Genomic DNA, 13,951 nt, shown 5'->3' on the forward strand with positions numbered 1-13,951 from the left:
TGACTTACCTTGTAGCTGACTCTGTATCGGTAGACAATGACTTACCTTGTAGCTGACTATGTATCGGTAGACAATGACTTACCTTGTAGCTGACTCGTAATGACTTACCTTGTAGCTGACTCTGTATCGGTAGACAATGACTTACCTTGTAGCTGACTCTGTATCGGTAGACAATGACTTACCTTGTAGCTGACTATGTATCGGTAGACAATGACTTACCTTGTAGCTGACTCGTAATGACTTACCTTGTAGCTGACTCTGTATCGGTAGACAATGACTTACCTTGTAGCTGACTCTGTATCGGTAGACAATGACTTACCTTGTAGCTGACTCGTAAAGACTTACCTTGTAGCTGACTATGTATCGGTAGGCAATGACTTACCTTGTAGCTGACTATGTATCGGTAGACAATGACTTACCTTGTAGCTGACTATGTATCGGTAGACAATGACTTACCTTGTAGCTGACTATGTATCGGTAGACAATGACTTACCTTGTAGCTGACTATGTATCGGTAGACAATGACTTACCTTGTAGCTGACTCGTAATGACTTACCTTGTAGCTGACTATGCATCGGTAGACAATGACTTACCTTGTAGCTGACTCGTAATGACTTACCTTGTAGCTGACTCGTAAAGACACTTCTGGTATCTTGATATATAAAAATGTATTGTTCTTCGCTGCTCGCTCCTATTAAAAAAACAAGAAATTTAAACAATTACTCTAATATTAAAAAAAATAAACATACTTTCAATATGAAATTAAATACTTCAGCAATCTGAAGTTTTTTTTCTCAAAGATATTAACTCATAGGGAAAGATAATAAAGTGTAGTTTTGTTAACTCTGTAATGAAAACCTAGGAGTCATTCTTTTAGAACTTTTTTTCTACTTTCATTTTTACTTTTCTTTGATTTTATCAAGCTCTGGTCGCCTAGGTGAAAGGCGAGTGTTACCATTACACCACATGACCACACTGAAAAGCTGATAATAAACCAATGATTAGGTAACTTAACATACCTTCATTTTGTCAATATCATTCTCCGAGCTAAATGAAGCAGACTTTTTGAGCGAATCCTTTTCCTTCCTCCCTGAAGGTTTACGGTCTAGCTTCTTCTTCTGAGATGAAGTTGCTCCTCCGTCAGATACATCATCTACCGATACAAAGTCAATCTTACCATCACAATCAGATCTGATTACTTATTTCTGGTCGTTAATGAATCATAATTATATCAGGCAGCTATCTAGCAAAGTGGATTCAAACTTTTACAATATTGAAGTTTGGAATATCCCATCTTTAAATACCTGGGCCTTTTTTTACCATTTATCAGGGTCAAAACAGTTGGACAAGAGTTGTTTGCGAGTAAAATAACAACGAACAAAGTGATTTTATGTTGCTTTCAAACAATTAAGCCTTGACAAACACTTCCAATGCCTGTATCAACATATGCAGGTCCATTAATATTTATGCCTAAAATGTTCAGTTGAAAACCACTTTGTACACAAACAAATAGGCCCCATAACTAGAAAGATATAGATAATTCAAATATCAATTTCATAAATATGTGGATATTCCTTCATTAACAGAGTATTTTATGATTTGTTTATGTCAGACATGTTAGGCTACATTAATTTTCAGTTACAGCTCTGTTATTGGTCTCACACCATGCTTGAATCAATCTCAATCTGAATGGGTAAAATCACCAGTTGCTATAGCAACAGTTACATCCTGTCTCTACAACTGACCATGGACATCCTCCTCAATGTCTTTATCAGGGAAGAAAAATGCCATCATTGTTTTGAAGAAGTGGTGGGTGAGTTGGATCTGCATTGGTACAACATTGACCTCGAAGTGTTCCTTCACTGCTATTCCTCCCACTGTAACAGTCAACATACACAGTTTAGGGCTGAAAACATGGGTCAATATATATGACTATAGTTCTTTGCTGATTCCATCTCATATACTGTAAGTCAACATACACAATTTAGGACTGAAAACATGGATCAACATGACTATAATTCTTCGCTGATTCCATTTCATATACTGTAACAGTCAACATACACAGTTTAGGACTGAAAACATCTAGTCAACATGACTATAATTCTTCACTGATTCCATTTCACATAACTCAGTACTAGCAAATAATTTTGTCCCCAACGAAATAACACCAATTAACAAGCATTATATAGGAGCTGCTCACCTCATTCGTAGCTTGTTAATAGACAACATTACTGGAAGATTTCCTTTATTCCACTTTCAAAGATGACTCAGATATAGTTCTCAATTTAATTCCCTTTCCTTTTTCATATTACACATCAAATATTATGACTGAATGATTCTTGGTTATTCAGAAGAAATTATTTGAAAATTACAGCATGTTTGACACTTGGGACCTATAAGGTCATAAGCATTCAATAGAACAAGTTGGATGCCCTTCATATCAATATTGCACTGAATCGGACACAACATTTTGACCTTGGGCTGCTTGGTTATTGAGATGTTGTTTAAAAAAGATTTTAACAAATCTGATCCCATGATCTTAAAATCGGTCAGTATATATACCTGGTGGTCTTTCACTGCACAAGATCCTGATGGCCATTTGACGGTTGTCACCTTCATTTCCAATCGGGATGTAAGGGCACAATCACGTCCTGCAGAAAATCAACCAGAAACAACTAACTCAAAATTCTACATCATAAGCTTAATAAAACCAATCTTTGACAATAACTAACCAATCAAATCACTTTATCGTAGCCAATCAAATCATTATCCTATAGCCGAACAGCCAATTCTCTATATCAAATCATCATCCTATAATCTACCAATCAAATCACAATATCAGAGCCAATCCAGTCATTCTCTTATTACCTACCAATCAAATCACAATCTCACAGCCAATCAAATCATTTCCCTACAATTACTGGCCTGTATGATCTCTGCATACATGATTCTTAAACAATGGCTAACTGACATACCTTGTATATAGCATTGGGGAGGAGGTTGGTCATCTTTATCCAGCCTAACTCCAGCTGATGAGTCCATGTGTCATTGTCTCTGTTCACTTTAGTGTACCTGTTATAACATGGGAATGTTCATGTAAATCATTCATCTAAATAACTTTTGACTAAACATAAAAAAATATTCTAAATCATGATACATAATAATTATTTAAATCCTATGAAAAGCACCAAATTAAATTATTAAACAATAAGTATGCTGAACTTATCAGTGTTTCCTATTTCATTATTTTTCTACTACATGCACTGAACCCCTGAGAGTTTGAACATCTTATAAACAAACACATACAAATCATAACTAAGGTAGGGGAGAATACTCTTGTTGGAAAGTAAAGATTTAAACTTCACAATGTTGTGAAATTGACAAACTGAAACTTTAGCAGATTGTAATTTGAATAAAATATAAAATTCCAGTAAAAGCAAAGTGTCACTGAATACTTGGAATAGATCTGACTACCTACACAAAATTTCGGAGAGCAAGGTCTGTGACCCCTAACTGACCATCAGCCTCGGTCAGTCTCCAGTGGGCGAACTTAAAACACACTTCATGTCTCTTGTCTACTCTTGCCTGGTGGGCTGTGTAACAAGGATTCATAATCAATTAAGCAAAATACTTCATCTGATGTATATGTTTTAAAGATTTTTCTTGTGAAGATGATAATGAGTAACACAATGGGTATTTGTTTACACTTAGCAGGAAACACACTGGGTGAAATAAATGTAGCTGTAGCTATAAGTGCAGCTATTACAGTCATTCAAATATTATATATTTCTACATTACAAATTCCCTCGATTTTCTAAGTAAATTGCCGAGTATAAATAGACACTTTTATGTAATATGTTACCATGGAGTGGGAAATTTCAATAGGATTTGTCATATGTAAATCATGGCATTAAAGAAGTTTTATTATAATGATATTATTGTATCTTACTTTTAGTTTTATTATAATGATATTATTGTATCTTACTTTTAGTTGTTTTCATCTGTGATTTCACCTGGAGCTGACTCTCCTTCAAACAACTGAGAATATTTAAGAAAACAAAGAATTAGTCTACAATACTGTACAGAGTGAACCTTCATCAATCTGGACTCTCCACAAACAAATGTATGTAATCCCACTCTTACGTGAAAATAGAACTTGGCTGAAAAATTAATGAAAACTGACTCCACATTTCTAAGCAAAATATAAATGTTCTCTCACTATAAATGTGTAAATGACAAAATTTGGCTATTACAAAATTTATAGCCAAATTTTGAGGACAGATGGTTAAAGAGCAACACTATTTAAGCATTGATGTCATTTGTTCTCTCACTATAAATGTGTAAATGACAAAATTTGGCTATTACAAAATTTATAGCCAAATTTTGAGGACAGATGGTTAAAGAGCAACACTATTTAAGCATTGATGTCATTTGTTTTTAGTTTCATTGGGGTATAATCGCGTAGCGGATTCTTACAGAAGTTTGCAAACAAAATTTGTTTCATACCCCGATGAAGCTAAAAAATAATTGACATCAACGCTTATTATTAATTTTTGAAAATGATTTTCTTATTTAAAACATGTTTTATGTACAATTTTACTGGTTTTAAATGGGATTCTTTTTTCTGAAATCAATACACAACGTCAATTGTCGTATTGTGACGTCACATTTTTCGCGCCATTCTCGGAATTTCTTTCAAAGAAGAATGAAAAGAATTTTTTGACCAATCACATTTGAGTATTTACCATGAAAACAAAGAAAAATTAATTATATGCCTTTGACCATATAACTAATGTCAAACTCGACCAACCTAATCCTGAGGGAAAGTTCTTCGTTTGAGGAGTTGATCTTTTCCTTACAATCATACAGCATCATCTCCAGCTTCTCTGATTGCTCCATCAGACTACAACATAATAATTAGTTCCAATACTATAATAATTGATTAATGATTGATAATGATTGATCTACACTTCTCGCTAGAGCAAGGTGTTAACTTAGCTCATATTTATGGATTTACAGTAGAAGACAGAAACATCCTATGATAAGCCTAGGGGACCAACACAGTAACATTTGACTGAAGTAAAGAGTAGGCTTAGTGCAAGACAATGAATGCATTTGTTAGCATTTTTACTGAACAGTGGATGTAAAACCAGCAACATAAGAACCATAGATGGTTAGATATACCGTTACTCTCATCAAGGACTTCATTATTATTGGTATCAAGCTATTGAGAAGATATTTACCTGGAATCATCACTATCCTCCAGCTCCTTCTCTATCAAGTACAGTTCTCTTTCTAGTCTCCGCAATGTTAGTACATTCTCTCTGGAAAATATTACAAGGGTTAAATATATCAATTTCTAGACACCATTTTCTGGCTGTTCCAAATGCATTTAAATGTGAAGTACATAATATCCAGCCTTTAACAAAGTTAATATTCAGAATAAATACACATACAAAAGAAAGCGGGGGCCTCGGATAAATATACCTCCTAATCCTGCATGAGGAAGGAGGGGACATAAAAACTGTAAAGTCTCCATGGGAATTGTGACTTCTTGCATACCTGACATACTCCTGTAGCTGCTGTATGGGAGTTTTCTGGTCCTCCTCCCTTGACAGCTGTAGCTGGAACCTCATACTCTGCAGTTTCTCGGTCGTCTCCTGTATACACAAAATTAGCTTATTATGATAAACACCTACCTTTTGCACTTAATTTGTTTGTAAATTAACCAATAACACCATGTCACAATCTTCAAGATAAATGTGAAACAGGCAATTTAAAGTTATTGTTTGTATGCTAGTAATCGTGATTTTTATTTAGACAATATTTAATCAAAATATTGTATCTTCACAAAAATGATAAAATACCAGCAATACATACATACAAATTCCAGAATGTGTTATATATATATATAGGTGAATACAATGTTATCCATTTTGAGTTGTTGTTATAAACAGGTACTTGCCTTTTTTGTTTTCTCCACATGTAGAAGGAGATTGTTCACTATATCAAGAATCATGGCATACTGCAGCTGAAATAAAAGCCAGGGGAGATAATCCAATGTCTATATTGAATGTTCTTCAATTGATCTTGATAAGGCTCTAATGCTATTTTCAATCAGCAATAGCCTTGATTTTATTCTACTGAAAAACAGGTTCTGCAACGCCTTTACATTGACTGATCACAGTTACAACTGATCATGACTTGAAAATTAATAATCAATAAACTGTTAATGCTTGTGTCATTAAAGAATTACATTTTATTTGATATAGCAGAAAAGAAAATACATTATTTTTACATTTGATGTGAGTGGAATATCATTGACCTTTAGATTATACTTACAGAGTTTGTACTCGACCTTCAGATTATACTTACAGAGTTTGTACTCGACCTTTAGATTATACTTACAGAGTTTGTACTCGACCTTCATATTATACTTACAGAGTTTGTACTCGACCTTCATATTATACTTACAGAGTTTGTACTCGACCTTCATATTATACTTACAGAGTTTGTACTCGACCTTCATATTATACTTACAGAGTTTGTACTCGACCTTCAGATTATATACTTACAGAGTTTGTACTCGACCTTCATATTATACTTATAGAGTTTGTACTCGACCTTCAGATTATACTTACAGAGTTTGTACTCGACCTTCAGATTATACTTACAGAGTTTGTACTTGACCTTCATATTATACTTACAGAGTTTGTACTCGACCTTCAGATTATATACTTACAGAGTTTGTACTCGACCTTCATATTATACTTAAGAGTTTGTACTCGACCTTCAGATTATACTTACAGACTTTGTACTCGACCTTCAGATTATACTTACAGACTTTGTACTCGACCTTCATATTATACTTACAGAGTTTGTACTCGACCTTCAGATTATATACTTACAGAGTTTGTACTCGACCTTCAGATTATACTTACAGAGTTTGTACTCGACCTTCATATTATACTTACAGAGTTTGTACTCAACCTTCATATTATACTTACAGAGTTTGTACTCGACCTTCATATTATACTTACAGAGTTTGTACTCGACCTTCATATTATACTTACAGAGTTTGTACTCGACCTTCAGATTATACTTACAGAGTTTGTACTCGACCTTCATATTATACTTACAGAGTTTGTACTCGACCTTCATATTATACTTACAGAGTTTGTACTCGACCTTCATATTATACTTACAGAGTTAGTACTGGACCTTCATATTATACCTACAGAGTTTGTACTCGACCTTCATATTATACTTACAGAGTTTGTACTCGACCTTCATATTATACTTACAGAGTTTGTACTCGACCTTCAGATTATACTTACAGAGTTTGTACTCGACCTTCATATTATACTTACAGAGTTTGTACTCGACCTTCAGATTATACTTACAGAGTTTGTACTCGACCTTCATATTATACTTACAGAGTTTGTACTCGACCTTCAGATTATACCTATAGAGTTTGTACTCGACCTTCAGATTATATACTTACAGAGTTTGTACTCGACCTTCAGATTATATTTAGAGTTTGTACTCGACCTTCAGATTATATACTTACAGAGTTTGTACTCGACCTTCATATTATACTTACAGAGTTTGTACTCGACCTTCAGATTATACTTACAGAGTTTGTACTCGACCTTCAGATTATACTTACAGAGTTTGTACTCGACCTTCAGATTATACTTACAGAGTTTGTACTCGACCTTCATATTATATACTTACAGAGTTTGTACTCGACCTTCAGACTATACCTATAGAGTTTGTACTCGACCTTCATATTACACTTACAGAGATTGTACTTGACCTTCATATTATACTTACAACAGAGTTTGTACTCGACTTTCATATTATATACTTACAGAGTTTGTACTCAGCCTTTAGATTATACTTACAGAGTTTGTACTCAACCTTCATATTATACTTACAGAGTTTGTACTCAACCTTCATATTATACTTACAGAGTTTGTACTCGACCTTCACATTATACTTACAGAGTTTGTACTCGACCTTCATATTATACTTACAGAGTTTGTACTCGACCTTCAGATTATATACTTACAGAGTTTGTACTCGACCTTCATATTATATACTTAGAGTTTGTACCTGACCTTCAGACTATACTTACAGATTTTGTACTCGACCTTCATATTATACTTACAGACTTTGTACTCGACCTTCATATTATATACTTACAGAGTTTGTACTCTACCTTCATATTATATACTTAGAGTTTGTACTCGACCTTCATATTATACTTACAGAGTTTGTACTCTACCTTCATATTATATACTTACAGAGTTTGTACTCAACCTTCAGATTATATACTTACAGAGTTTGTACTCGACCTTCATATTATATACTTACAGAGTTTGTACCTGACCTTCAGACTATACTTACAGATTTTGTACTCGACCTTCATATTATACTTACAGACTTTGTACTCGACCTTCATATTATATACTTACAGAGTTTGTACTCGACTTTCATATTATATACTTACAGAGTTTGTACTCGACCTTCATATTATACTTACAGAGTTTGTACTCTACCTTCATATTATATACTTACAGAGTTTGTACTCAACCTTCAGATTATATACTTACAGAGTTTGTACTCGACCTTCATATTATATACTTACAGAGTTTGTACCTGACCTTCAGACTATACTTACAGATTTTGTACTCGACCTTCATATTATACTTACAGACTTTGTACTCGACCTTCATATTATATACTTACAGAGTTTGTACTCGACCTTCATATTATATACTTACAGAGTTTGTACTCGACTTTCAGATTATACTTACAGAGTTTGTACTCGACCTTCATATTATACTTACAGAGTTTGTACTTGACCTTCATATTATACTTACAGAGTTTGTACACACGTTAAGGTCATGGTGAAGCAGTGTGAAGCTGTCCACTCCTTCTTCCCTGGACATCATGTCTGAGGAATCCTCTGATGGCTAGATGTGAAAATAACAGGGTTTGAAATAATGTGAGTTAATTCAAATCTGTACTGTCATTAATTTTTTTTTTTTTTTTGGAAATTTTCAATAAAATAATTCTTACCTTAGGACTATTGTGTCATAAATGTGTGTATGTCTATCCTATTGTATCTTCTGGTATTAATCTAATTATCATAGAGATATCAGAATGACACCAACAAGCATTGTATCTCCTTGTGTAATAGACACGAAGAGCAGACTTGTTATGTAATCACTATCAGGATTTTAAAATGGGATTTTTACTTTCAATAAATTCTCAGTAACTGTAACTTTTAAAAGAAATTCCTGGATTGTTTATCATTTTCAAAAGATTCTTCTTTTTAATGTTTTGACCTAGGAGCTTGATAAAGCCTCTTTCAAATGAAAATTTGAAACTAATTTGAAAATAATGCGAGTAAATGAAAGGATCAAGAGAAAGTGCTTCCCTCTCATAGTTTACCTCCATAATCTGGACAGTGGATCAAAGTCATTTCCTCGAACATAATTATCAGTAAATAAAAAGGTTCTGTTTTAACTAAAGTGCAGGCTAACTGTATTTGATTAGTGTCGATATGTCACAATGATATACTCACTGGAGGAGGTATTTCTGGCAGAGTTTCGTCGTCCACCTCACCGTAGCTGGCAAAGAACACCTGACATTTACACCTGGAGATGATTCTCTGTAGCTGCACTGATGTCTTTGGGAACTTCGGTGACTGCCAGACATTGAGGAACCCCGGGATAGATAAATGTGGATTATATTTAATGGATATATATCAGAATTCTATTTAATTATTTCTTTTAAATATATATGCTATTCAATCATTTGTTTTAAATTACCATAGATATTATAATGAAATCACGCCCCTTATTACATAGACAAGCTTATATCCCTTGGCTTTTAACCTCCATCAAATTCTGGGCACACCATATTATTTTGTCAAATCAAAAGTGCTGTGGACACTCTTGCTGTGGACACTCTTAAGTTTGATCCCTCAATGTGCTGTAGACCTACCTACGTCTGTAATCCTGCCTGATGTGCTGTAGACACCGACCTGTTCGCTTTAGTCCCACCCACTATACTGTAGTGATACCCACCTGTTTAGCACTGCCCACTGTACTGTAGACGACACCTCCAACACTGCTGCCGCTCCCTACCATCTCTGACACTCCGGACAGTTCTGGCTCAGAGCGATCTTCCACATTCTCTGGTTGCAGCCAGGGCCATGGTGTCATCATCAAGGTTGTTGTCAGGGTCAACCGTAGCATAGTACTGTAAAAGTTATATCAGTTATCTATATATAATTGTGGAATTCAAAATGATCAACTTATCTCAATATAAATAGTACAAGAGGGCCTGTATCACTCATCTGCTTTTACAGCAACTTTGAAGTTGGTCTAGGTAATTTATGTAGATACTAAGCTGATTACCACTTTATTCAAATATCAGAGGTTTATTCACGTTAATAAATTTTGTAGTCCTACATTCCAGCATACTACTCGCCCAATATCAGGTCTCGGAGTCTCTTGGCTATTGAGAAGTCATTGTTTCATGATTATAGCCTATTTTTGTCTTGTGACCTTGAATGTAGGTCAATTAAGGTCATCCTTATAATATTGTTTGCAATTGTTTTTATATTTGACCAATACAGGATTTATAGAACTGATAACCTACATCTTTTAAGTTTACACAATATTTTCATATATGAAGCCTTTTTCTCCAAACACAAAAACTAGATATAAAGACTTAGTTTAGAACAGAATAGTGACACACTGACTTGCATACACTCGACAGAGGTGACCCAGGAGGTTTTACTACGGAGCTGGTTGTCCTGCCAGACTGGATGGTGTGTACAGGACACAATCTGGGCCTTAGCGGCACTCACGATCACATACCCAGACGTCTCGCACCCCTTCACCATCATCTGGCTGTTGTGCAGCTCAACTGTTACAGTAAGAATTCAAATTAGATATACCTCCATCCACTCAGTAAACATATGTGATTATATATACTTACTTCAAATTATCTTTTAAAATGGACAAAGTGTGACCTTTGACCCTTTAACCCAAAATCTAAACACAAGTAGATATTGATGATTTTACTATGGTGTGAATTTGAACTAAATTTGGTGAGTAATTTAGGAGATATAGTGTACAAATTAGCTCTTTATTTCTAGAGTGGCCAAATGCTACATTTGATCCCTTTAGATTTTGGTACCTGAGCTAAGCTATAGAGAGTTTTTTATCAAATATTGGGAAGCATCTTCATAACCAAAATCGGTAGAAGAAATTTGCTTTGATTTTGAGCAATATCCATAAATTGTTATCAAATTCAAATACTTTTCCAGGACTTTGCGTCATTAAATTCAAAGATTATTCAGGGACAATGACCAATTAATGATTAGTGAATTTCTGATACATAGTCAAGCTTAGTCTGATTTCCAATAGTACAATAAATATTGCATCAGCTGCATATAATGTTTTCAACAAATCAAATTAATAAAGCTACCAATTTTGTCACAACACTGACTGAAGATTTTTAATTGATAATTTTCAGGAAAACACAAATATATATTAGGCGAAAGGAGTGATATTCAAGGACTTTTCACATCTGTATGAATTATCAGAGACTTGCTCATGTATCATGCAATATATCATACAAAGAAATACATTCATTTGCATAATTTTCTACAATTAAGAAAATTGAAACATTAAATTCAATAATAAACGTTATAATTCCTGATATAGGGTTTCATTTTCTTCAAGTCAAACTAAAGGTGTACACCATATGGAACAGGGAAACACCACATGCATATTATCAATGATAGCCCTGTTCCAGGGGAGATAACTCACTGAGCCAGTTTTTGCAGTAGACATCATCTGTCTGACAGGCAGCCACACCATGTAACTGGTCCATATTCATATTTGATGGCTGAAATTACAATTAACATTGCTAAATAGTTCCAGGATCAAGTACTTTGAAATATTTTCAAACAATGAAATTTTCAGCTCTATCATTTGAACATCCCAGAAATCACACAGCTATTTACAAAATTCCTCATGACCAGCTGTTTTTTTCTTAAAACAAGTGATTAGTTCAATTGACTTCATGCATTAAATGTACAATGTAATCCCATTATCAAAGAGTGTAGGAAACATTGTTTAAAGTAAAGCTGATGGTAGTGGCTTGACTTGTTGATGTCTCTAAATGGCAGATTATCACTACAATTGCTATTTACGCTGAAAGGATAATTTTCTGGCTTAAAAAAGCATGTACAGAAATTTGGATGGTTCAATACAATATCAAATTAGAATAATAAAATATTTTATAACAAATTATGATATAGTTAATACATGTCTTTAATAATGTCTGAAAGGAGGTATATTTTTTACTTACCAATTTGAAAGATTTTAGTATATCATAGCTGACATAATATGATTTTACAATTCAGGCTTCTCAAAGAAGGAAATTAAAAAAAAAAACAGTTAAGAATACATGTTTTAGGAAGCTCAAATTAAGTTATCTGAGAAAGTTACAGAAATCAGGACTAGATTTCAGCGTACTTACCTCCTCTGTGAATGCGACAGATTTCAGCGTACTTACCTCCTCTGTGAATGCGACAGATTTCAGCGTACTTACCTCCTCTGTGAATGCGACAGATTTCAGCGTACTTACCTCCTCTGTGAATGCGACAGATTTCAGCGTACTTACCTCCTCTGTGAATGCGATAGATTTCAGCATACTTACCTCCTCTGTGAATAAGATAGATTTCAGCATACTTACCTCCTCTGTGAATGCGACAGATTTCAGCATACTTACCTCCTCTGTGAGTGCGATAGATTTCAGCGTACATACCTCCTCTTTGAATGCGATAGATTTCAGCATACTTAACTCCTCTGTGAATGCGATAGATTTCAGCGTACTTACCTCCTCTGTGAATGCGATAGATTTCAGCATACTTACCTCCTCTGTGAATGCGATAGATTTCAGCGTGCATACCTCCTCTGTGAATGTGATAAATTTCAGCGTACTTACCTCCTCTGTGAATGTGATAGATTTCAGCATACTTACCTCCTCTGTGAATGCGACAGATTTCAGCATACTTACCTCCTCTGTGAGTGCGATAGATTTCAGCGTACATACCTCCTCTTTGAATGCGATAGATTTCAGCATACTTAACTCCTCTGTGAATGCGATAGATTTCAGCGTACTTACCTCCTCTGTGAATGCGATAGATTTCAGCATACTTACCTCCTCTGTGAATGCGATAGATTTCAGCGTGCATACCTCCTCTGTGAATGTGATAAATTTCAGCGTACTTACCTCCTCTGTGAATGTGACAGATTTCAGCACACTTACCTCCTCTGTGAATGCGATAGATTTCAGTGTACATACCTCCTCTGTGAATGTGATAAATTTCAGCGTACTTACCTCCTCTGTGAATGCGACAGACTTGCTATCTGACTCTGACACCAGCTTCATTAGAAGCGAGTGGGTGTGGACACTGCTGAGTTTAGTCCCAGGGCTGGGGTTAGGAGTGGTAGGGGAGCCAGGGGCACCTGTTGTTAGGGACATAGACCTTGTCTTCTGTAAATACAAAACTCATAACTGGGAGTAAATCACAAATTAATTGTTATTCTATAACCAACTAAAACTGCCATCCTCAGGATAACTAATACCCCTGTCAGATGCTGTTTATATAGCAACTATATAAGTTTCAGTTCCAGTGAATTCAATATTAATATGCGACCAAGGCTGAATAAATTTGGTCAAATGACTGAAGAGTTATGGCCCCTTATCGGAAAACATGTTTATAGCAACCAGTTATCATGGAACCACAACTTTGAAGAAAAAGTCACATGCATACCTGCATACAATTCTTTTTTTTGTGTGTACCGGTAGTTTCATTGAAATTGGTTCACAAGTTTCAAGTTTAGGAGGAGTTTTC

At 34.8% G+C, this 13,951-nt stretch overlaps 1 protein-coding gene across 1 annotated transcript in view; it reads right to left on the reverse strand.

Moving 5' to 3' along the window:
* The window catches only part of LOC117333034 (protein KIAA0100-like), a 66,644-nt gene that overhangs the window by 3,892 nt on the left and 48,801 nt on the right, over nucleotides 1–13,951 (reverse strand). The window contains 19 exon segments of the mRNA XM_033892149.1: nucleotides 620–691; nucleotides 1,020–1,153; nucleotides 1,746–1,877; nucleotides 2,563–2,629; nucleotides 2,631–2,651; nucleotides 2,976–3,072; nucleotides 3,479–3,593; nucleotides 3,986–4,038; nucleotides 4,811–4,903; nucleotides 5,244–5,324; nucleotides 5,563–5,660; nucleotides 5,966–6,031; nucleotides 8,889–8,981; nucleotides 9,596–9,718; nucleotides 10,101–10,226; nucleotides 10,228–10,275; nucleotides 10,781–10,947; nucleotides 11,856–11,934; nucleotides 13,435–13,590. Of these exon segments, the coding sequence (XP_033748040.1) occupies nucleotides 620–691; nucleotides 1,020–1,153; nucleotides 1,746–1,877; nucleotides 2,563–2,629; nucleotides 2,631–2,651; nucleotides 2,976–3,072; nucleotides 3,479–3,593; nucleotides 3,986–4,038; nucleotides 4,811–4,903; nucleotides 5,244–5,324; nucleotides 5,563–5,660; nucleotides 5,966–6,031; nucleotides 8,889–8,981; nucleotides 9,596–9,718; nucleotides 10,101–10,226; nucleotides 10,228–10,275; nucleotides 10,781–10,947; nucleotides 11,856–11,934; nucleotides 13,435–13,590 (1,821 nt within the window).

The sequence above is a fragment of the Pecten maximus genome, chromosome 8, assembly GCF_902652985.1.
Source record: "Pecten maximus chromosome 8, xPecMax1.1, whole genome shotgun sequence".
In the NCBI taxonomy this organism is placed as follows: Eukaryota; Metazoa; Mollusca; class Bivalvia; order Pectinida; family Pectinidae; genus Pecten; species Pecten maximus.